The 21,857-nt window shown below is 48.9% G+C and overlaps 1 protein-coding gene across 1 annotated transcript; it reads right to left on the reverse strand.

Annotated features, from left to right (window-relative positions):
- Positions 1-496: 496 nt before the first annotated feature.
- Positions 497-21,165, reverse strand: SPATA21 (spermatogenesis associated 21). The gene is given in 11 exon segments (XM_034672083.1): positions 497-544; positions 547-556; positions 1,095-1,272; positions 1,534-1,694; positions 13,980-14,097; positions 14,213-14,284; positions 16,448-16,585; positions 19,170-19,258; positions 19,669-20,183; positions 20,955-21,003; positions 21,158-21,165. Coding segments are annotated over 11 exon segments (1,386 nt in total).
- Positions 21,166-21,857: the final 692 nt, after the last annotated feature.

A 21,857-nucleotide genomic window follows, 5' to 3' on the forward strand; every position in this document is an offset into this window, starting at 1 on the left:
CCCACAGGTCCTGGGGCTCTCTCTCAGCGAGAGCAAGGCTGAGACCCCTCCTGCCCTTTTGCAGGGTCTGTCTGCCCCTTTTAGGGCCCAGAATCTTTCCCAACAGTACCTTCTAGCAAGTGGAGAGAGATGCTCTCTGCCCTTAGGGGATACACTCATCTGAAGAGAGTCCCAGCTCTGTGCTTTGAGAGTGCATAGAAGGCCAAGACTTTGCACCCAGGGGTCCCTCTAGCAGGAGCCCCAACCCCGGCAGGGTTTCGAGGTGTGTCTTGCTTCAGGGTTTCCTAAGCCTGAGGGAGGCTGGGGCCCTGCCCTCTGATAGCCCAGTGGAGGGGTGAAAACCTGGGGGCCTTCCCTGGCACCAGACACAGAGGCCCAGGTTCTTGGTGTTTATTGGCTTACCAGGCCACAAAAGTAAAATCCAGCAGCGACACCTGCCTAAAGACCTGTCCACCTGCAGGCCTTGAGCAGCTGCCCAGAGTCGGGACTCCAGAGGTCAGTGGGTTCGAGCCGGCACAGAGCTGAGCCACTTTCGGCTCTGAGAGAGCCGTGTTCCCTAGGGAAAGGGGAGGAGAAGGGTGGGAGGAAATGAGCCACTTCCACGTGCCCCAGGGGAGAGGTGGCTTCCCTGGCAAGCAATGGAGCCAAGCAGTTGGGCTCAGGGGCCTGATTGCAAGTCCTGAGTTCTTTTGCCCCCAAAGTGCCTGGAAGGGGACTGGCAGGGGAAGCTTCCGTCCATCCAGCAGTTAAGCCTATTTCCTACTGTTTCCAACGTGGAGTCAGACTCAGGCAAAGGACTTGCGAGCTAACCCCCTACGTGGTGGTAGCAGCCTGAGAGGAAGACGGCATACACCACTGAGTCCAGGCACAGTGAGGCAGAAGTGCCCTGACTCAAGCACAGTCGACGTGGCACATGGGCCCTCAACAAAGCTTAGTCCCTTACTGCTTCCATCCTTCCCCCTTTTCCTCCCTGGAGCAGCAGTATCGCAGGCATTGTCTCTTGGAAGGATGGATTCCCCTTGGGGTAGGCCAGGGCCTCTTAAAAAAGGTGCTGGATGGGCCTGGGCTGGAGCTCCTGCCTTCTGGGCGCCCACCTGCTTCCTTGAGATCCTGACTGGAAGAGGAGGCTCCGGATGTCGGGGCCCAGGCTGGGAGGGGTGCACGGGTCCAGCACATAGTGGCTGCCCTGCTTCCGACGGACCATCTTCTTGTCCAGCCGCGAACAGAGCGGGATGCAGGACACCTGGGCGTAGGGGCTTTGCAGGTTGGTAGCTGGCAAGGGAGGAGGAGGCAGGAGCGGGGAATGCTTCAGAGCAAGTCTGGCCTTGGGAGGCAGGGGACCCAGCTGAAATCCCAGCTTTGCCACATCCTGAGCTGGGTGGATTTGGGCAAATCACTTAACCTCTCTGAGCCTCTGGGTAGGCTGGAGGTGAGGACCCACCTCACAGAGCTGACAATGAGGATTAAAGGGATAATATTTGCTCAGCGTGCAGCTAAATGCCGAGCCCAGCGTAAGGGCTAATAACAGCTTACGCAGGAGCACATGTGTTCGTGATGGGACCCTTCATTCTGGGACTTCCAAGTCTGCCTGCTGGGGGCTGTAGGGAAGCTTCTTCCGGGACCGCAGCCGGCCTATGGCCAACTCCATCTCTTGGGCCTTACAGGTGCCTTCCTTCAGCTTCTTCTGGTAATAGCTGGGGAGGTAGTCCCCGCCCAGCTCAGCCTGGCTGTGTTTAAATTCACCCTTCTCCCCCCTCACTCTTTCGGAGCCCCTGTTCTATCTGGCCAGCTCTGGGACAGGGATACCAGCCCAGGAGTTCGGAGACCTGGATTTTAGTCCCAGCTCTGCCGTTAACTCCCTGTCACTGTCTCCTCTGGACTCCAGTCACCCTGACCCTAGCTGTGCAAGTCACATGACTTCTCTGAGCTTCGGGTTTCCCCTGCGTAAAACGGATCGAACAGTCTTCATGTTCTAGGATTAAATAACACGGCCCATCGAGCACTCAGCAACAAGGCCCATGGAACGAGCCTGGTCAATGTCACCTATGATTTCTGTCACTGATACTGTTACTTAGACGTACACGTGCTCTGTAAGACAGCTGTGCGATTAACCGGCTCATCTCCCAGATCTGAGTTTTGTTTTCTTGACTCACTGCTACTTGCCTGCCCACTAGACTGCAGCTGCTCATGCATTCAGCAGACGCTCAGTGGGTGTTTCCTGCAGGCTGGCCGCACATCTAGGTGATTGGGAAGGCAGTGCAGGACATCTCCATAGGAGGTCCCTGCCTCCTAGTGTTCCAGCCCCTCTCTCACTCTGGCCATTGCCACAGTGACCACTTCCACACGGTCCTCGAGCAGCTTTGCACAGGGACAGTCTGAGGTGGCCTCACCTTAGCAGCCTCCTGCCTGGAGCTTCTCTGACGCCCAGAGTGCAAGCCGGAAGTGCAGGGGAATTAAACCACGGTGGGGGCCACCCTTGACCAAAGGAGCTCGCAGCTGAGGTATACAGGTTTCTCTTTCTTCTCCTGACACAGTTCTGAACCACCATTCATAGTCTTCTCAGAAGATCCTGGGGGTGGTTGACTCAATAACACATGCTTGTATTGGCTCCTCCTCTGTTCACAATTCCTTCTCTCACTCCTCCCTGGAATCCCTTTCTAAATCGACTACCTAGGCACACACCTAGTGGGAGAGTCAAACCATGAACAAATAAATACAAGACCACATCGGTAGTGGTGGGTGTAATGAGGGCAAGTAAAAGTTGGACAGTGGGTAGTAATGAGTGGCTCTTTTGCTCACAGTGGTCAACAAAAGTCTCAGAGGTGGTGATATTTGAGCAGAATGAGGGGAGGGAGCAAGTCAAATGAATATCTCTGAAGGAACAGTCTTTCAGTCAGAGGGAATGGCATGTGGAAAGGCCAGGAGGTGGGAAAGAGCTCAGTGGGCTCTAGGAATGGCAAGGAGGCCAGAGAGGCTAGAGCTTGGTATGTGAGGAAGAGTGGGAGACTTTGGGTAGCAATATGGCAGAGCCAGACCACCCAGGGCTTTGAGGCAGGTGTGAGGGGTGGGCATGCTACTCGGTGCTGGGAAACATTTAAGGCTTAAGTTGCTGGTTCTGCTGGGGTCTCTGCCTATCTCTGGGACCTAGAATTTAGGGTTTGGATAAGCTTCACACATGGAACACAGAAAATGAATACCAGAGCCCTCACATGGAAGTTGGAGCTAGACTCCAGTGTAAAACTAGGACCTGAAAAGGCAACATGTTGATTAAGAAAGATGACCTAGAAAATAATTTCACCCCACAAGGGCCAAAAGGACATGAGAAAAATGTGTGCAACTTTCTCGGTCACAATTTTAAAGGAAATTGCTTGCTCTCCACTTCCTCTCTCCCCTTCCCGTGGGCTTGAATTCAGATGTGTTGCTGGTAAATTGGCTTAGGATTGACCTAGGGAGTGGTGGAACAGTAAGTTAGAAAGAAACAATAAGTTGTGTGCTGGGCAGCCTTATCTTCCTGCCTCCTTCTTCTGGACTGTCAATATAAGAGAGAAATAAACTATCTTGTTTGAACTGTAGTGCATTGGGGTCTATTCCTGAACTAATATACCAATATAGAATTCTATACCCAGCTAACCTACTCAGCGTGAATATAAATAAACTCTTTTTGCAGACACATAAAATCTCAAAAATTTTGTATCCCATGTATTCTTTCTCAAGAAGCTACTGGAGGACATATTCTTCTAAAATGAGGGCATAAACCAAAACAGAAAAGATATACATACAGAAAACAGGAGATCCAACACAGGAGAAGCAAAGGTAAAGGAAGATGGTAAAGGGAGATCCCACGTTGGTAGTGCAACTGCCATAAAGGACAACAAGTTTAGACTAGATCACTATAGCATAGAAGACAGAATAGGGCTGGCATTACTGACCAGTTGTTGAATCACTTCCTTTCTAACCCAAAAAAGCTACTAGGGAAACATGCTCCCATTATTTTTTAACTAAACCAAACAAACCAAGAAGGATTAAGCAAACCAAGGAAGAGTAAGGCATGAGAAAAAGAAGAAAGAATTCCTAGGATGACAACAGACCCCCAAGATGACAGCTCTGCAACAGCTTAAAAAGAAATTAATCCAAAAATAAGAATAATGAAATTATTTAGAACATGCCTCCAAGAAAAAGAAACTCTAAGAAGGAACAGGAATTATTTAATGAGTACAAAGAAAAAAAAATCAAGGCAATTGTCAACTTCAGGAACTAGAAAGACAAGGAAGTGAAATCATAGTATAATAAAATACTCAGCTGTTAAAAATTGCATAGCCATAATAATAGAAGACCCCCCCAAAATTATTTAGTAAAAAATGATAATATGTTAGAATAGGTAGAGCTTGGGGGATGGTTGTACCAGACAGCTAAATCCATACCATAATAAGAAGTCAATAGATACATGTCAAAAAATCGCTAACCAAAATATTATAGTACATGCATATTATTTCAAAGTAAGGAGAGAGTCAAAAGAATTTGTCTTGGGAAGGGAGACTTCAGGGAGTGGGGAGCATGGCAAAGAATGGTGTAGGAAACTACAAGTGTTTGCTATTAACCTTTTCGGACTGTTTGGCTTTTTAAACAATGTGCACATTACTTTTTTAAAGAATTAACTCAAAGGATAAAGTTATGTCAGTTGAATACTAACCAAAGGAAGTTGGTATAACCATATTAATATTTAAAAAACTAGGGGCGCCTGGGTGGCACAGCGGTTAAGCGTCTGCCTTCAGCTCAGGGCGTGATCCCGGCGTTCCGGGATCGAGTCCCACATCAGGCTCCTCGGCTGGGAGCCTGCTTCTTCCCTCTCCCACTCCCCTGCTTGTGTTCCCTCTCTCACTGGCTGTCTCTCTGTCACATAAATAAATAAAATCTTTTTAAAAAAAAACTAGGCCTTAAGACAAAAAGCATTACTAGAGACAAAAACGATTACCATATAATGATAAAATATTCAATTCATCAGGAAATACAAAATTCTTTTTTTTTTAAAGATTTTATTTATTTATTTATTTGTCAGAGAGAGAGAGAGACATAGAGAACAAGCAGGGGGAGCAGCAGGCAGAGGGAGAAGCAGACTCCCCACTGAGCAAGGAGTCCAACGCAGGGCTCGATCCCAGAACTCCAGGATCGTGACCCGAGCCAAAGGCAGACACTTAACTGACTGAGCCACCCAGGCGTCCCTTGGAAATACAAAATTCTAAACATGAAATATAAAGCAAAATGTGATAAAACTACAAGGAGAAGAAGACAATTTCATTATCGCAGAAGTGATCATGGGTACTCGGCTTTGCCGGTGTAGCATCAAGGAATCCCTATCCTCTATGTGGATGAATGAAAGTTTAACTGTAAAAACAGAGCGAGCTGAATGTGGCCTGCAGCCCATAATTTGCTGACCACTGTCTACTTACCTAAAACTAAAATCCACAGGAGAAACAGAGTTTGGAAGTTGAGTCTATCAAGTTAGAGGGTTTAGGTAACACCTGGGCCTTTCACAAATATGTCCCAGCAAAATAAAAAACCAAGACTCCATAAACTCAAAGTGATCGGCCAGTAACTGCCTATAAGAACAAAAAATTAATGCTCATCAAAGGAAGAGTCCAGTTTCCAAACAAAACAGAATCCAGTCTCTAAACCATATCAACTAAAATGTTCAGGACACAATAAAAAATTATCAGACATGTACGGGGTGCCCGGATGGCTCAGTCGGTTAAGTGTCTGACTCTTGGTTTTGGCTCAGGGCATGATCTCAGGGTCCTGAGATGGAACCCCACGTCAGGGTCTGTGCACAGTGAGAGTCTACTTGAGATCATCTTCCTCTCCATCTGCCTCTCGCCCTGCTTGCTCATGCTCTCTCTCTCTAAAATAAATAAATAAAATCTTTTAAAAAATTATTAGACATGCAAAGAAACAGGAAAATGTGGCCCATAGTAAGGCCCATAAAAATAAACTCCTGGAAAGCAACCTTGAGGAAAGCCCAGATGTTCGATTTAGTAGACGATGGCTTTAAAAGAGCTATTAAAGGGGCACCTGGGTGGTTCAGATGGTTAAGCATCTGCCCTCAGTTCAGGTCATGATCTTAGGGTCCTGGGATCGAGACCCATGTCAGGCTCCCTGCTCACCAGGGAGTCTGCTTCTCTCTCTCTCCCTCTGCCCCTCCCCCCACTCGTGCATGCATGCATGTGCATGCTCTCTCTCTCAAATAAATAAAAACTTTTTAAAAAAGATATTAAAAATATAATCAAATAATTAAAGGAAAATGTGATCTTCATGAATAGAGAAACAGAAACTAGAAACAGGAAACAAATGGAAATTCTAGGACCAAAAGGTATGATAACTGAAGTGAAAAAGTCACTGAATAGGCTTCATAGCAGATTGGAGATAGCAGAAAAAAGCATTAGTAAACTTGAAGACAGATCAATAGAAATCATCAAATCTGAAGAACGGGGGAAAAAAAGAATTGAAGACAAATGAACAGGATTCTGTTTCTGGCCATAATGAAGGAACTGGTCCTGATCTTGTCTTCCTGCTAGAAATAACTATACATGGACAAAATATTTGAAACTGTTGTCAGATGTTGAACAATGGGCAGCACAAGACTATAATCCTTGAGAGAAGAGAAACCAATGAGGTGAACTTAACGATTTCCAGAGAACTTTGCCTGGAGGTACTTTCTGGACTGTGATGCATGAAGTGGCACCCAGGCAGAACAGGAGACTCGCTGAGGTAAGGGGACAGACAGTTGGTGAAGATGGAGGCCACTGGGGTTAGTGTATCAGGATATCAAAGAGATGCGAGCTGTGCAAAGAAAGAGTTGCCGAAATATGCATGGGGTATTTTTTTTTTTTTTTTTTAATTTTTTTATTTATGTGACAGAGAGACAGCCAGCGAGAGAGGGTACACAGCAGGGGAGTGGGAGAGGAAGAAGCAGGCTCCCAGCGCAGGAGCCTGATGTGGGACTCGATCCCGGAACGCCGGGATCACGCCCTGAGCCAAAGGCAGACGCTTAACGACTGCGCTACCCAGGCGCCCCTGCATGGGGTATTCTTAAGTCTTTGGTTGAACGCTAAGCAGTACACACAGAGTGTGAAATTTTATGAAGCCAGACAAAGAACAACAACAACAACAAAAAAAAAAAACCCAAGTAATTACCAGAGTTTACCTATGGCTGAGAGACACATGAGTTTCAAACAGCCAGAGCAGAAAGGCTTAGTTGAACACCTGTGGAATGAGTAGAACTCTTAGATGAGCTCTCTTTCAGTAGTCGGGACTCACTCAGCCCTAGAGGAGAGACTATCCTGGATCTTCCCTAACAAAGCTTTAAAACCTTGGAAGAGGGGCACCTGCCTGACTGAGTTAGTACCGCATGTGGCTCTTGATCTCAGGGTCATGAATGTGAGCCCCATGTTGGTGGTAGAGTTAAATAAAATAAAATAAAATAAAATAACCGTGAAAGAAAGAAGACTATCCTCAGTAACTTAACCACCTGCACTCTAGTTCAACACTTCAAAGAACAAAATCCAGACACTTGATAAAGAAGTGCCATGATATCCAGCATCGACTCTAAGAAGCAAGAAAGTGACCAATAAAAAAAGAAAAATCAGTTTATATAAGCAGACCCAGAAATGACAAAGACGATGGAATTAGCAGAAGAGGACCTTAAATGAACTATTATAAATATGCCCAAGGACTTAAAGGGAATACAAACATGAGGAGAGAAATAAAACTATGAAATAGAATCAAATGAAATATTTAAATATGAAAAATGCAATAGCTGAAATAAAAATTCATTGGATAAGCTTAAGAGGAGATTAGACACAGCAAAAGAAAGTATCAGCAAACTTGAATACTTAGCAATAAAATCATTCAAAGCGAAGCACAGAGAGAAAATTCAGGATACAATGGTCAGAGCCCCAGTGACCTCTGAAACAAGTTTAAGTGCTATGGAATTGGAGTCCCAGAAGGAGAGGAGGGGGGCATATAAAAATATTATTTATGGAAGAATGTATGAAAAAGGAGAAATAGGATTTAAAAAACTATAAATTACAAATCCAGGAAGCTTAATGAACCCAAAGTAGGATGAGTACAAACTGAATGGACCTAGTCTCAGGATTAAGCAACGGAGCCTGAGAACTATGGGACATCGTGCTTAGATTTGTTCTTTTCTGCCAGTTACGATCTGTTTTTCCTCTCCCTTTTACAGATTTCTTATTTCACAACTTCTAACTCGATTTCCTCCCCATAGTCACTAATTAAGCTTTTAATATATGAGATTCACAGGCAAGTTTCAGGTAGGGGGGAAATTAAGGAGTTTAGGGCACACCACTGCAAAACACACCACTTTGGCATATGGTTATTTTAATTAAAGGCACTTAAGGGGTACCTGGGTGGCTCAGTTGGTTAAACGTCTGACTCTTGGTTTTGGCTCAGGTCATGATCTCAGGGTCCTGAGATAGAGCCCTAGTTTGGGCTCCACCATCAGTGGGGAGTCTGTTTGAGATTCTCTTCCTCTCCCTCTGCCCCTGCCCAGCTTGCTTGCACTCTCTCCCTAAAATAAATAAATAAATCTTTTTTTTTTTTTAAAGCACTTGAAAAACAGCAGATGCAGGAAGGGCACTCGGATCTTTCTTTTTCTTTCTAAAAGCAGGTGATAAAATTCCCACATGCCCTCTCTGTACCAAGAGGAAGAAACATTCTTTTTTTTTTTTAAGATTTTATTTATTTATTTGACAGAGAGAGAGAGAGAGCATGGGCAGGGGGAGTGGCAGGCAGAGGAAGAGGGAGAATAGGCTCCCAGCTGAGCAGGGAACCCGATACAGGACTCGATTCCAGGACCTTGGGATCATGACCTGAGCCAAAGGCAGATGCTTAACTGACTGAGCCACCACGCCCCCAAGAAGAAACATTCTTATCACAAGAGATGGGGAGCCTTGACTGAGAGAACTCCGTAAATAGACCTTGTTAAAATAACTCTTTTTTTTTTAAAGATTTTATTTATTTATTTAACAGAGAGAGACAGCCAGCGAGAGAGGGAACACAAGCAAGGGGAGTGGGAGAGGAAGAAGCAGGCTCCCAGCAGAAGACTGATGTGGGGCTCGATCCCATAACGCCAGGATCACGCCCTGAGCCGAAGGCAGACGCTTAACGACTGCGCCACCGAGGCACCCCTTGTTAAAATAACTCTTATCTGTCTTCAGTCTGCCCATATAATTTCACTACTTCTCCACATTCACTACCCTCTGTTCAACCTAGTATATAAGCACTCAGGCTGAGTTGCTTCTTTGGGTCTTCATTTTCCTTGTGAGGGCACCCAAGTACATGTAAATAAGATTCATATGCTTTTCTCCTCTTCATCCATCTTTTTTAAAAGTTTTATTTATTTATTTATTTAAGTAATCTCTACACCCAATGTGGGACTTGAACTAATGACCCTGAGATCAAGAGTCACACAGTCTACTGACTGAGCCAGCCAGGTACGCGTCCTGTTCATCTATCTTATGTCGGTCCCAGTTGGAAATTCTAAGAGAGTAATGGAAAATTTTTCCTCTCCTGGACATTGAATGGCATTTTTACTTGAATGAAGGACAAACTATGGTTATTCAGCCTTTGGTACTTGGTGGATATTTCTCTACAAGTGGATGAAGGTAGCCCATCACTTCAAGGAGAACAACTGACCGCATTTTTTTTGGCTCTGATAAAATTAAAGCTTTCAAGATAAAGTTAGAATTTTGGGAAACTTAAATCCATTAACATGGGCATTCACATGTGCTTATACAAAATAGTTTATAGCAGTGAAAATGAATGAATTATAGCCACACACGACACTTCTAATACTTAAAGACTTTTCTAATATTAATGGCGATATTAAATATAATATCATAGTATATATGTACTAATAATATAGTGTCATAGTATATATATGTACACTAATTATTATATATATATATATATATATATATATATATACTAACTAAAATGAAATGTGTCTACACCCGGGAGATACACAATATTTTCCGGATGACCAGTGCATGTTACAAAAACATTCATGAGAGGAGAGCCATTCAAACTACAAGATGGACCAATAGACTCTATATTTAAAAGAGTACAGAGGGCTTCTGGCTGGCTCAGTCAGTAGAGTGTGCAGCCCTTGAGTTCGAGCCCCACTTTGGATGTAGAGAGTGTTTAAATAAATAAACTTTAAAAAAAACAAAAGAGTAGAGGGGCCCCTGGGTGGCTCAGTCAGTTGAGCGTCGGACTCTTGGTTTCAGCTCAGGTCATGATCTCAGGGTCATGAGTTCAAGCCCCGAGCTGGGCTCCCTGCTCAGCATGGGATTCTGCCTGGGATTCTTTCCCCCGTCCTCTCCCTCCCTCTCTACTCCCCCGCCCCCGCTTTCTCTCTTTCTCTAAAAAGAAAGAAAGAAAATATTTTTAAAAATATGTAGAAAAGTACAAAAAGTTCATTCCTATGGTTTCAGATTCCACACTGCAAGCACATAAGGCTCTACCACTTATCAAGTCTGGTGTAGTATCAAAGAAAATGATCCACGTGATATGTGGTATTAAATGAAAAGGCTATTAAAATACTTCCTTTTCCAGTTACGTATTTGTGTGGGCCAGACTTCTTTACATACTTCAACCAAAGCAACGTATTGCAACAGATTGCAGAGCAGATAGGAGACAGAAAGCTGTCTTCTCTTCTGCCAGACTCTGAAGAGATTTGCAATATTGTCTAACAGTGCCATTCTTCTCAACATTTTTTTTTTTTGGAACTGTAGTTATTTTTCATTTATAATGTTTTTTTATGTTAACATATAATTGGGATTATTATTGTTAAATAAGTTAATAGATATTTTAATTTTTTTCAGTTTTAAGTTCAAATATAGAAAATATTGACAAAGATTCCTTGGTGTCCTCAAAAATTTTTTAAGAGTGTAAAAGGGTGGGGTGCCTGGGTGGCTCAGTTGGTTGGGTGTCTGACTTCAGCTCAGATCCTGATCCCAGGGGTCCTGGGATCAAGCCCTGAGTCAGGCTCCACGCTCCGCGTGAAGTCTGCTTAAGACTCTCTCTCTCCCTTTGCCCCTTCACCACCCCCCATAGCACTCTTACACTCTCAAATAAATAAATAGTTTTAAAAAATGAATGTAAAGGGGTGTTGGCCAAAAAGTTTAAAAACTGCTCTGGAGAAACTCTTGCCCACGTGTCCCACGAGACATATACAAGCATATTTGCAGTGTTTCTACCACAGCTGGAAACTGAACACAGCCCTAATGGCTATCAGCAGAATGAATAAGTATACTGTGATATAGTCATGCGTAATTGTATGCGGCAGTCAGGGCACCTGGGTGGCTCAGTCAGTTAAGCGTCTGCCTTCGGCTCAGGTCATGATCCTAGGGTCCTGGGATCGAGACCCTCATCAGGCTCCCTGCTCAGCTGGGAGCCTGCTTCTCCCTCTTCCCCTGCCTGCCGCTCCCCTTGCTTGTGCTCTCTCCCTCTCTCAGTCAAAATAAATAAATAAAATTTTTTAAAAAGTAGTACGTAGCAGTGAGAACAATACACGATCGATAATTTTGCACAAGAACGTGAATGAATCACAAAAACATAACATTGAGGAGAAAAAACAAGTAACAGAAGACTTAACTGCAGTATGAGCCCACTCACATAAAGTTTGTGAACAGCTAAACAATAAAGTATTCAGAAATACAAACGAATGTGAATAAAGACCAGAAAGCACCACCATGTATCTACCAGAATAAAGACTGACATCGCCAAATTTGCACAAGAGGTGGAGCAACCAGAACTCTCATATCAATGGTGGGACTTTAAAATGTACAAGCACTTGGGAAAAGTTCTGGTGCGTTCTCAGAGGTAAAATACGCCTCTCTGCAATTCCCTTCTGCACGTTCACCTGAGGAAAGCAAAAGTATGTGTCCACGAAAGAGCTTGCACAAAACTGTTAATGGCGGCTTCGTTCATTATAACCCACACTGGGAACTGCGGGGAAATCCATCCGTAAAAGAACAGATGAACCAACGGGGTAGATGCATGAGTGGAACACTACCCAGCAATAGAAAGGGGTGAACACCGACGCCCACAACAACAGGGACAAGTCGCAAAAGCATTGTGCTGAGTTCGAGAAGCTGACCCCCTAGGACTCCACACTGTATGTTTCCATTGATGTGAAGTTGCCAAAAGGCAAAAACCAATCTGGGATGGGAAACAAGCCAGAAGAGCGATTGCCTCCGCAGGGGTGGGTTCGGACACCGACTGGGAAGGATCGTGAGGGCGCTTTCGGAAGTGATGGTAAAGTTGCATATACCTTGAGAGGGGTTCAGGTTGCCCAGGTGTGAGCATTTGCTGAGATTCACACACTAATGATTTGTATGTTTCACTGACTGTAAATTATACCTCAAATAATAATGAAAAAAAAAACCCTCTAGATCAATGTCAATCTTTAGTTATTGATATGTATGCTGAAGTATTTAGAGGGAAATGACTGTAATTTATTGTGAAATGAATAAAAAACCGATAGGGACTGATGAATAGAGGGACGGACAGACACAAGATTAGAACAAGCATAGCGGATTGGCAATGGCTGAATCTAGGTGGTCAGTTTATAAAGGTTCACTGTGAAATTCTCTCAACTTTGCTGTATATTTGACATTTTGAGTAAACAAAGGGAAAATAAACAAGTAGTGAAAATCTAAAACAGAAAGGAAGGGAATAATGGTTCATTCTTATTTGGGGAGAGAGTGCTTTGTGAATGGGGTAAGGCACATAGGGCTTCAAGGTTATTGGAAATGATCTATTTTTAAACTGGGGAAACGGACACATGGGAATTCATTTTATTGTTTTTAAAATTATACATTCATGTTCCTCGCTCAGGGAGGAGCCTGCTTCTCCCTCTGCCTGCCTCTCATCCTGCTTGTGTTCTCTCTGACAAATATATAAAAAATCTTTAAAACAAATAAATTTAAAAAATAAAATTATACATTTATGTTCTTTAGAGTTATATATACTTAGAGTGATTTACAGATGCTGGGAGGCAAAAAAGCCCTTTTGTCTCTGAGGTTGCTAAGCTGGTGTTGCTGGAACAGTCTGCTATCAGTCCTCCGCCTCTGGCCCCATGTGGACAAAGCCTGGTCTTGGTGGCAGGGACAAGCCTCAGTGTGATACACAGAGAGACCAGGTGGGCCATTCTGCCGCCAGGCTTTGCTTTTAGCCCTGGAGTGTGGATGTTCCTTTTGTATGTGGACCATTCCTTTCTTAGATCAACATCCGCCCAGCCCACTCTGGAAATCTGGGGAGGCTTCCATCTCTAGTGTTCTCTGGGTCCAGGCAGTCTCCATCACATTCCTGTTCTGAGATTGCCATATGGGTACTGCAAGAAAGAATTCCTCTTGCTGCTGATTTGTTCAACTGGGGGGGGGGTGTGAGTATGCGGCTGCCAGTTGCCATCCTTCCCACTATAGGAAGAGCCTAGCTGAGCTTTTTTTTTTTTTTTTAAGGTTTTTTGGGTTTTGTTTTTGAGAGAGAGCGAGAGAGATCACAGAAGGAGAGGGAGAAGCAGATTCCTCACTGAGCTGAGAGCCCGATGCAGGGCCTGATCCCAGGACCCTGAGATCATGACCTGAGCCGAAGGCAGACACTTCACCAGCTGAGTCACCCAGGCGCCCCAAGCCTAGCTGAGCTTGAAACGAGGGTACAGAGATGAGCAGGAGAGAGAAAGCTTCAGTGCTATCATCTGGTCTCCTGGATCCCACCACTCCTGAGGCCATGATCCATTATGTGAGCCAATCTATTCCCCTTTTGCTTGAGCCAGTTTCATTTGGGTGCCTTTCACTTGCAACTAAGAGTCCTCACTATCAAAATTCCTCAGCTGCCAAAATACGAGGTGCCATTTCTGGGTCTGCAACCGTCCACCCGCAGCCACCGACCGCACTCACTTGGTGATCTCCTCTAAGGCTGCCTCAGGTAAGGCCAGCATCTCCACCAGCAGGGACAGGATCTCAAAGAGCAGAGTGTGGGGGTTTGGGGAAGCCATGTCCGTCAGGGCGTTCTGTTCTGGGGACACGGGATGATGTCTGCCGTTACCATTTGGTAGTTCTGGATGCCCCCTGTCCACCAGCCAGCAGGCCCCTCCCCGAGCTCTGACTCCTCTGGGCTCATCCCTACTCACCCACGGAGCAGAAGCAGCACCTGATGTCTGTCATCACCGCCAAGAAGTCCTTGAAGCCCACATGACCGTCTCCTGTGGAGGTCAGGGGTACAACAGTGGGCAGGGGCCTGCCGGAGTGGGCCCAGGCATTGCAGCCCAGGCCTGGTTATTAGCATTTACTCGATGGGTTTGATTATAAAACACACAGAAGACACATAGTCAGCTCATATGTAACACATACTCAGTGTGGCAAGCGGGCACAGGAAGTGCGGGGCACACGGCTAAGCGAAGGCGAAAATTAAAGTCTTCTGGGTTGGAAGCTTCTAGAACTTGGGTCCTGGAGGCAGCAGTCTGGGTTCACACCCCTCGTCCACCACTTACTATCCGTATGACCTTGGCAAAGCCCCCACCCTGCTAAGCCTTAGTTTTCTCCTCTGGAGGATGAGGGTAACCCTGATACCTGTCTCGTGGGAGAACCAATGAAGCAAAGTGCTTGGAACAGAGCTGTGCATATTATACAAGCTCAGTAAATGTCAGCAACTGTTGTTATTACCGTGTGCTAGTCACTGCCTGAGAATTACGGACCCACACAAGTCCCACCTTGGCCTTCAAGGCCCTGCAGGACCTGCCTGTTGCCTGTCTCCAGCCTCATCTGGTGCCAAGTGCCCCCAGCATGAACCTGTTCTTCTGCTGGGGCCATGTTCCCTGCTCCGGGCCTTTGCACGTGCTGCTTCTTCTTGCTGGAATCCTCTCTACCACTCTCCAGCTCTTTAGTAAACACCCTACGTGTGCCTCTGCTTATCATCCCTTCCCCAAGGGAAGTCAGACCTGACCGGGTAAGCTGCCCCACTAAACACTCTCATAAAATCCTGTACTGCAACCACACACTCGTAAGATCTGGAATTTAAGGGAGGTGCCAGAAGGCAGGGACTGGGTCTATTTTGTTTTGCGCTGTGTCCTCAGGGCTTAAGACAGGTATAGGTCTTGGGGGCGCCTGACTGGCTCAGAGGAACATACGGCTCTTGATCTCAGGGTTGTGGATTTGAGCCCCACATTGGGGGCAGAGATGACTTAAATAAATAAAACTTAAACAAAAAGACAGGGAAGTCTTAGCAGATGTCTTCTGAACTATTAGACAAATGAATGAATGGTCTCTAATCCAGAAAACCACCCCCTGGAGGTGCCTAATACTCTTATCCCCATGTCCCGGATGGAGCCTGAGGCACAGAGAAAAGCAAGCTTTTGCCAAGAGTCACATAGCTGGGGTCAATTCCTGGCTTGTGTGTGTGGATTTGCCCCTATGCGGTGATGGAGGAAGCATAGTCAGTTAGGTAGTGACCAGGAGCCCAGGCCCCTTACAGCCTCACTGCCCCCCACACCCTGCATCTAGCCAACCAAACCACATGGGAGTCCCCTCACCCTGCATCCTCTCCCCTTTCTCTAGCTTATTTCTACCACGAGGAATACCTTTCTTTCTTCTCTCCCTGACTAGCCCCTATTTAATCTTTCACAGTTTGGCTCAGGCATCACCTCCTCCAGGAAGCCTTCCTTCCTGATCCCTTCTTCCAAGCCACCTTAAGTGCGGCTTCCTTTGGTGACTCTTTCTTCTGTGTCACTGTCTATGTGTCACTGTCTATGTGTCACTTCAGGGGCAGGGCTCATGGGTCTTACGCATCTCTTTATTCTCAGTGCCCAGCACAGGCAGGTGCATGCAGTGGGCACTTAATAGATATGTACTGTGCTCAGCGCTCTGCCTGGATTATCTCCTTTGCTTTCCAGCAGCCTGGTGAGATGGATACTATCAGCCCTATTGTACAGAAACCGAGGCTTGGTGAACTTCAGTGACTTGTCCAAGGTCACGCAGCTGGTCAGATGAGTGACCGAGTCACAGGAGAATGTCCTATGAAGCACACACACAGGTCCAAAAGGGAGGGATCTCAGAGATCACCTACATTCTGGGGTCAGGAGGTAGGTCACAGTCATCTCCGGGTCCCCAGAACCTGGCACAGAGTAGGTGCTCAAGAGAGCATTAACTTTGGGGGCCAGGACACGCCACAGAGTTCGTGGGCCCCAGTGGAAAATGAAAATGCAGGATGGGTCCCCTCCCTCAAAAATTTATGAAAAATTTCCAGACTGCAACAGCGGAGCATTAAACTGCACGCAGGCCCCTCAAAGCGTCGAGCCCTGTGGGACTAGAAAGGTCTCCATCTATTGCTGGCCCTGCCCGGGACTCAGAATGACGCCTCCCCCACTCACCATCGACGTCAGCACTCATCAGGGCGTCCTCCACCTGAGCCGGCGTGATGGAGATACCCACGAGCAGCAGAATGTTCCCCAGGCTCTGCGCGTTCACCTCGCCGTGGCCGTTGAGGATCTCAAAGTAACTGCGGAAGGCTGCGGTGGGGCCCCAGGGGTGGGTGTCATGTGAGGCGGGGACATGCCTTGTTCCCACCCCCCATCCCCCAATTCCAGCCACCCTCCTGCCCAGCACCCTTCACCACCATGGCTGGGTGGAGGGGGCACAGGCAGCTGAAACAGCGACAGTCCCACCAACTCCCTCCACTCTCTATTCCAAGGTCAGGCCAAGGGTTCAGCTGCTGTGCTACAAGCTAAGCTCCTTGACAACCTTCACGTTGTACCAGGAGCACATCCACTGTGGGGCACCCTACTCCGTGCCAGCCACTGAGCTAGGCTCTTCGCAGCCACGTCCTCGTTGAATTCTTCCAACAGCCTTGTAAGAGGGGGATGCCTGTGACTTTTGTCACAATAGGGAAACTGAGGCTTAAAGGTTAGGTGACCAAGACAGGTCTTTCTGACCCTTAAGTCTGAGCCTTTGACTTTGGTGCCCTGTGGTCACTCATGCGCATGGACGTGCCTTCTAGAATAGCTTGATATCAAAGCTGTGCCTGGCTTCGCAGCCCCGCAAAATGCGGGCAGAACCGATGGACTGAGGGAGGGGCTGGCTCTGCCGTTTCATAATCAGCTGGGTTGCTGCTGCGGGCTCAACGGCATCCCCCCGAAATTCTTACGTTGAAGCCCTAACCCCCAGGACCTTAGCGTGTGGCTGTATTCAGTGACAGGGCCTTAAAGAGGTGGTTAAATTAAAATGAGAGAGTGGCGTGGGCCCTAATCCAGTCTGACTGGTGTCCTTACAAGAAAAGGAAATGTGGAAATGAGACACAGCAAGGATGTGTGTGCACAGAGGAAAGGCGACGTGAGGACGCAGGAGGACACAGGCAGCCACCCGCAAGCCGAGGGGAGAGGCCTCAGAAGAAGCCAAATCTGCTGACGCCTTGATCTGAGACCGGTGACCTCCTGAACTATGAGCAAAGAAATGCTGAGCCACCCCGTCTGTGATGATACTCTGTTAAGGCAGCCCAAGCAAACCACACAACTGCCACGGGCAAGCCGCTGTACTTCTGTGAGCCTCGATCTTCTCATCTGTGAGATGGACAGAACGGTACCTCCTCCGAGAACAGTTGTGTTAATTCAGTACCTGGCACGTAATAGACTGAACTGAAATGAGGAGAGAGGAAGGACTAAGGTTCTAGAGTTGGGGTGAGTGGTGACCCACCAAGGGCAGGCACACCAAAAAAGGGAAAGAAGAGAACAGCTCTTAAAAGCAGATGTGATCCAAATGCATGGTGGTTTGGACCATCAGAGCAAGCCACATGGGGCTGCGGGGTGTGGTGGGAACCCTGAGTGTCTAAGCCGGAACAGCACAGCATGTTGTCGGTGAGCTCTGCTCAAGGACGTGGGGCAAAAGAGCCTCTCTGAAAATGGCTAGAGGGTTCTAACGCTAGAAGGAGTGAGCTTCCAGGATGGGGTCATGGGGAGCCAAAGTGCTCATTCAGGGAAGTCAGAAGAAGGGGCCGGTGGAGAGGGTCACAGATTTGGGGGAGGCGTGAAGGGTGGAGGGAGGGCAGATCTGTGCTCTTCTGGGGCTGGGGCGGGGTGCGGCAGGGCTGCAGGCAAACTGGGGAGCGCACAGAGTCAGCACTCCCTCCTCCTCCTTCTCATGGGCAAGTGGCAGGGCCCAGTGCCTCCCCCAGGTGGGTGTTCAGAACTTTAAAACTTGGGGGCGTCTGGGTGACACAGCGGTTAAGCATCTGCCTTCAGCTCAGGGCATGATCCCGGCGTTATGGGATCGAGTCCCACATCAGGCTCCTCCGCTATGGAGCCTGCTTCTTCCTCTCCCACTCCCCCTGCTTGTGTTCCCTCTCTCGCTGGCTGTCTATCTCTGTCAAATAAATAAATAAAATCTTAAAAAAAAAAAAAAAAGAACTTTAAAACTTTTTGGAGGGGATGGGATGCAGCGGGAAATGGGAATTGTCTGGGGGCAACTGGTCTTGTTAAATGGTGAGGGATGGTCTAGGGCAGATGAGGGGGCCCTGGAGCCCTGCCTCCCACCCAAGACACCTCCAGAGGACCAGTAGAGTGGGCTTGGGTTGAGGGAGGCAGAAAGGCCTCCAAAGCCTAGAGAACTTTTTTTTTCAAAGATTTTTTTTTAAATTTATTTATTTGACAGATATAGACAGCCAGCGAGAGAAGGAACACAAGCAGGGGGAGTGGGAGAGGAAGAAGCAGGCTCATAGCGGAGGAGCCTGATGTGGGGCTTGATCCCATAACGCCGGAATCACGCCCTGAGCCGAAGGCAGACGCTTAACCGCTGTGCCACCCAGGTGCCCCAGCCTAGAGAACTTTGCTGGACTTGCTCCCTTTTCTCAGAGAGGTGGCTCCAGAACTGGAAGAGGACTGGACCCCAAGGGAGAGGACCCAGCATGGGCTCTGGGTCCCCCAGCCATCTGCCACCCTGTACTGTCTCCCTAGCCAGGAAGTCTCCACTGGGCCCACGACATGGGGCTGCAGTGGGCATCAGGTCAGTGCTGTGATCTGGAGCCCTCTGTGCGCCCACCCCGCTCCTGAGGACTGAGACTCCTGCCACGGGTGGGGCTTCCCCGGGCAGACCCCCCCTCACCTTCCTCTTGCCTCAAGGTGAGGTGCTCCTCGAGCCTCTCGTCCCAGTTCTGATACAGCTTGAGGAGGCCGCGCTCCTCCAGCTCCTGCCTGCAGAGGACAGACCCCAGACACAGGGCACACATCCAGCCACCCTTGCTCGGGGCCACCCCAAAAGCTAGGGGAGGGCATGGGGGAAGGTGGGGCAGAGGAGGGCACGGGAAGGACCCTGGGGGAGGCTTTGGGAGGTCAGGAGAGTCTCAGAGTGACCCTGGGGAGGAGGAGGCAGGGGTGAGGGGACATGAGGGAAAGGGACACTCCGTTGGGATAAAGAAAAGCTGGCAGAAATGGGGAAAAGAACTTAGACGTGGAGGAGGAGGGGAGCAGAAGTGAGCAGAAATGGAGAGGGGACACACGAGAGGGAACAGGTACTGTGGCAGGGACAAGAGTCTGGCAGAGAGATGCCAGGGACACCAGGACAGCGGCTCTAACCTTGGGTGCCCTTTTCGGGGGGCTCCTACCGTGTCTTGGCGCTGCTCAGGCTTCTCTCTCCGCTCAGGTGCAAGAGTTCTGCCCTTCTCCAGACCACCTCCAGGGTGGCAGCTGGCAGGGTGGCAACAGGCCCTGAGGCCGGGACTAGGGATCCCACAGGGGCAGGGGCGGGGACTGGCCCGGAGGCTGGCGACCGGGCCCAGGACGGGGCCATCGCAGGGGCCGAGGCGGGGGTCTGAGGCAGGGTCAGAGGCAGGCTTGGGGCTGAGGTGGGCACGGGGGTCAGGGTCCTGGGGGACTTCCGGTCTGGCAGGGCCCGGGCCCTGGCAGCCCTCTGATGAGTGGCCTCCTCCCCCACCTCCAGCAAGCCCTTCATGAAGCCCTGCCGGAGGTTCCCAAGGTTCTCCTGAAGTTGCTTCTGTGCCGGGTCCGGATCCCTCCTCTCTCCAGGACAGGCGAAGGGATCCAGCCCGACGGGCCCACAAAGCTTCTCCCGCCACTCACTCTGCAGGGCATCCTCGAACTGCTCTTCCTCTCTGGGCCCCTGGAGGATGTCCCCCAAATCTCCCGTGCAGCCCAGAGGCTCCTCCCTGCCCTTGACCTGGGCTCTGCCACCTCCCTACGCTGTGCACCAGGGTCTTGAGCCAGGCACTCCCCGCCCCACCCCTCATTTATTTCCTGCCCTGCGCTCGGCTGTCAATACCTGTTGTCTGCCGACCTGTAGGGAAGGTAAGCTTCCCGTGGGCCGGACCTTGTCCGCCTCTTCTATCCATGACTATCCGGTGACGGCGCGTGGTAGGCACTTAATAAACGCCCATTCGTTTGTCCGACAAATCTAGCCACCCCCTGCATCTGTCCGTCCTATGACAGGGACGGGCTGTCCCCAGCCCGCCTCCAGCCACAAAGTCATGCCACGCAGTCTCCTGCCCACCCCTTCCTCCCATGTGAGATGCAGCCGCTCTTGTCCCTGAAGCACCAGCTCTATTTTGTCCATCAGCATAAACATGCGACATTATCGTCCTTCTAAAAAAAATCTCCCCTGACAAACCCCTCCAGCTGCCGGCTCCCAGCCCCCAGCCCCCAGCCCAGGGTTCTGCTCCTCTTTCCAAGCTCCAGAGTCTAAGGTCATTCTTCACCCCCCGCCCACGATGCACACACATGTGTGCATATGCACACTCACACAGACACATAGGCACTCTCATACTCACACCCTCCCCAGTTGGACGGCAAATACCATCCCAGTCCCCCCTTTGCCTCCCTCCTTCCCCTGATTCTCCACCTGTGCCCTCCCCACCCCCACTCTGGCTCGACTTACCGGTGGAAGTGCAGGACTTGGTGCTGGCTGGGTCTCCACAGCCTTGACCCTGAATGAGGGAGACCCCCCGGGGTGGCAGAGGGGCTTAGCTCAAGGCTCGTCCTCTGCGCTGACCTTCCCTCAGCCCCCAGGACACTCAGGTCCACTACCCCAGCCTCGTGTCTCCAGCCTCCTCATCTCAGAGGGGCCCCTCATTCCCTCACATCCCCATGTCGGGACAAGACCCTAAAAGCACAGGTTTGCAGAACTAAGAATTCTGGTGTTAGAACTACCCTACAGATGGGGAAGCTGAGGCCCAGAGGGGCATGACCTCCCCAAGGTCCTACATCATGTCAGGAGCAGTCAGGACTAGAATTCACCTCACCTGTAACTTAACTGAAGCGTGGTCTTCCTGGGTCAGGGAGTCGGGTCGGGTATGGCTTCAGAGGATGGCTTACCTTCCTTTGGGTGGGTCAGGTCCTGGCGTGCATGGCGGGGAAGAGTCGGTCGTCTTTTCCTCCGGAGTTGCCAAGGGCATTAGGGGCACTGTCTCCTGGGAACTGTCCTCCTGTCCCCCTGGGCCAGGCCCTGGCAAAGCCCCCTGTGACCTGATGTGCAGCATGTCCACCTCCTTGGGGAACTTGTCTCCCCGTGGCTGCCCACAGCTGTCCAAGGTGCAAGAAGGCTCCACTGGCTGCACTCTGTCTGCCCCATCAGCTGCCTGGTGACCTGGGGTGGGCTGACACTCCCGGCCCTGCCGAGGACAAGACACCAAAATGAGGAGCCTGAGCCTGGCTCCCAGGTGAACCTCAACACTCGCGTGGAGACCAGTTATCCCAGGCTTTCTGTGATCCAGCCACAGCAAGCATCCTCTTTCTGAGTGCTCTCACACCCCTCGGCGTCAGCACAGACTCTCGTTTTCAG

Source organism: Ailuropoda melanoleuca, chromosome 11 (genome assembly GCF_002007445.2).
Source record: "Ailuropoda melanoleuca isolate Jingjing chromosome 11, ASM200744v2, whole genome shotgun sequence".
NCBI lineage: Eukaryota > Metazoa > Chordata > Mammalia > Carnivora > Ursidae > Ailuropoda > Ailuropoda melanoleuca.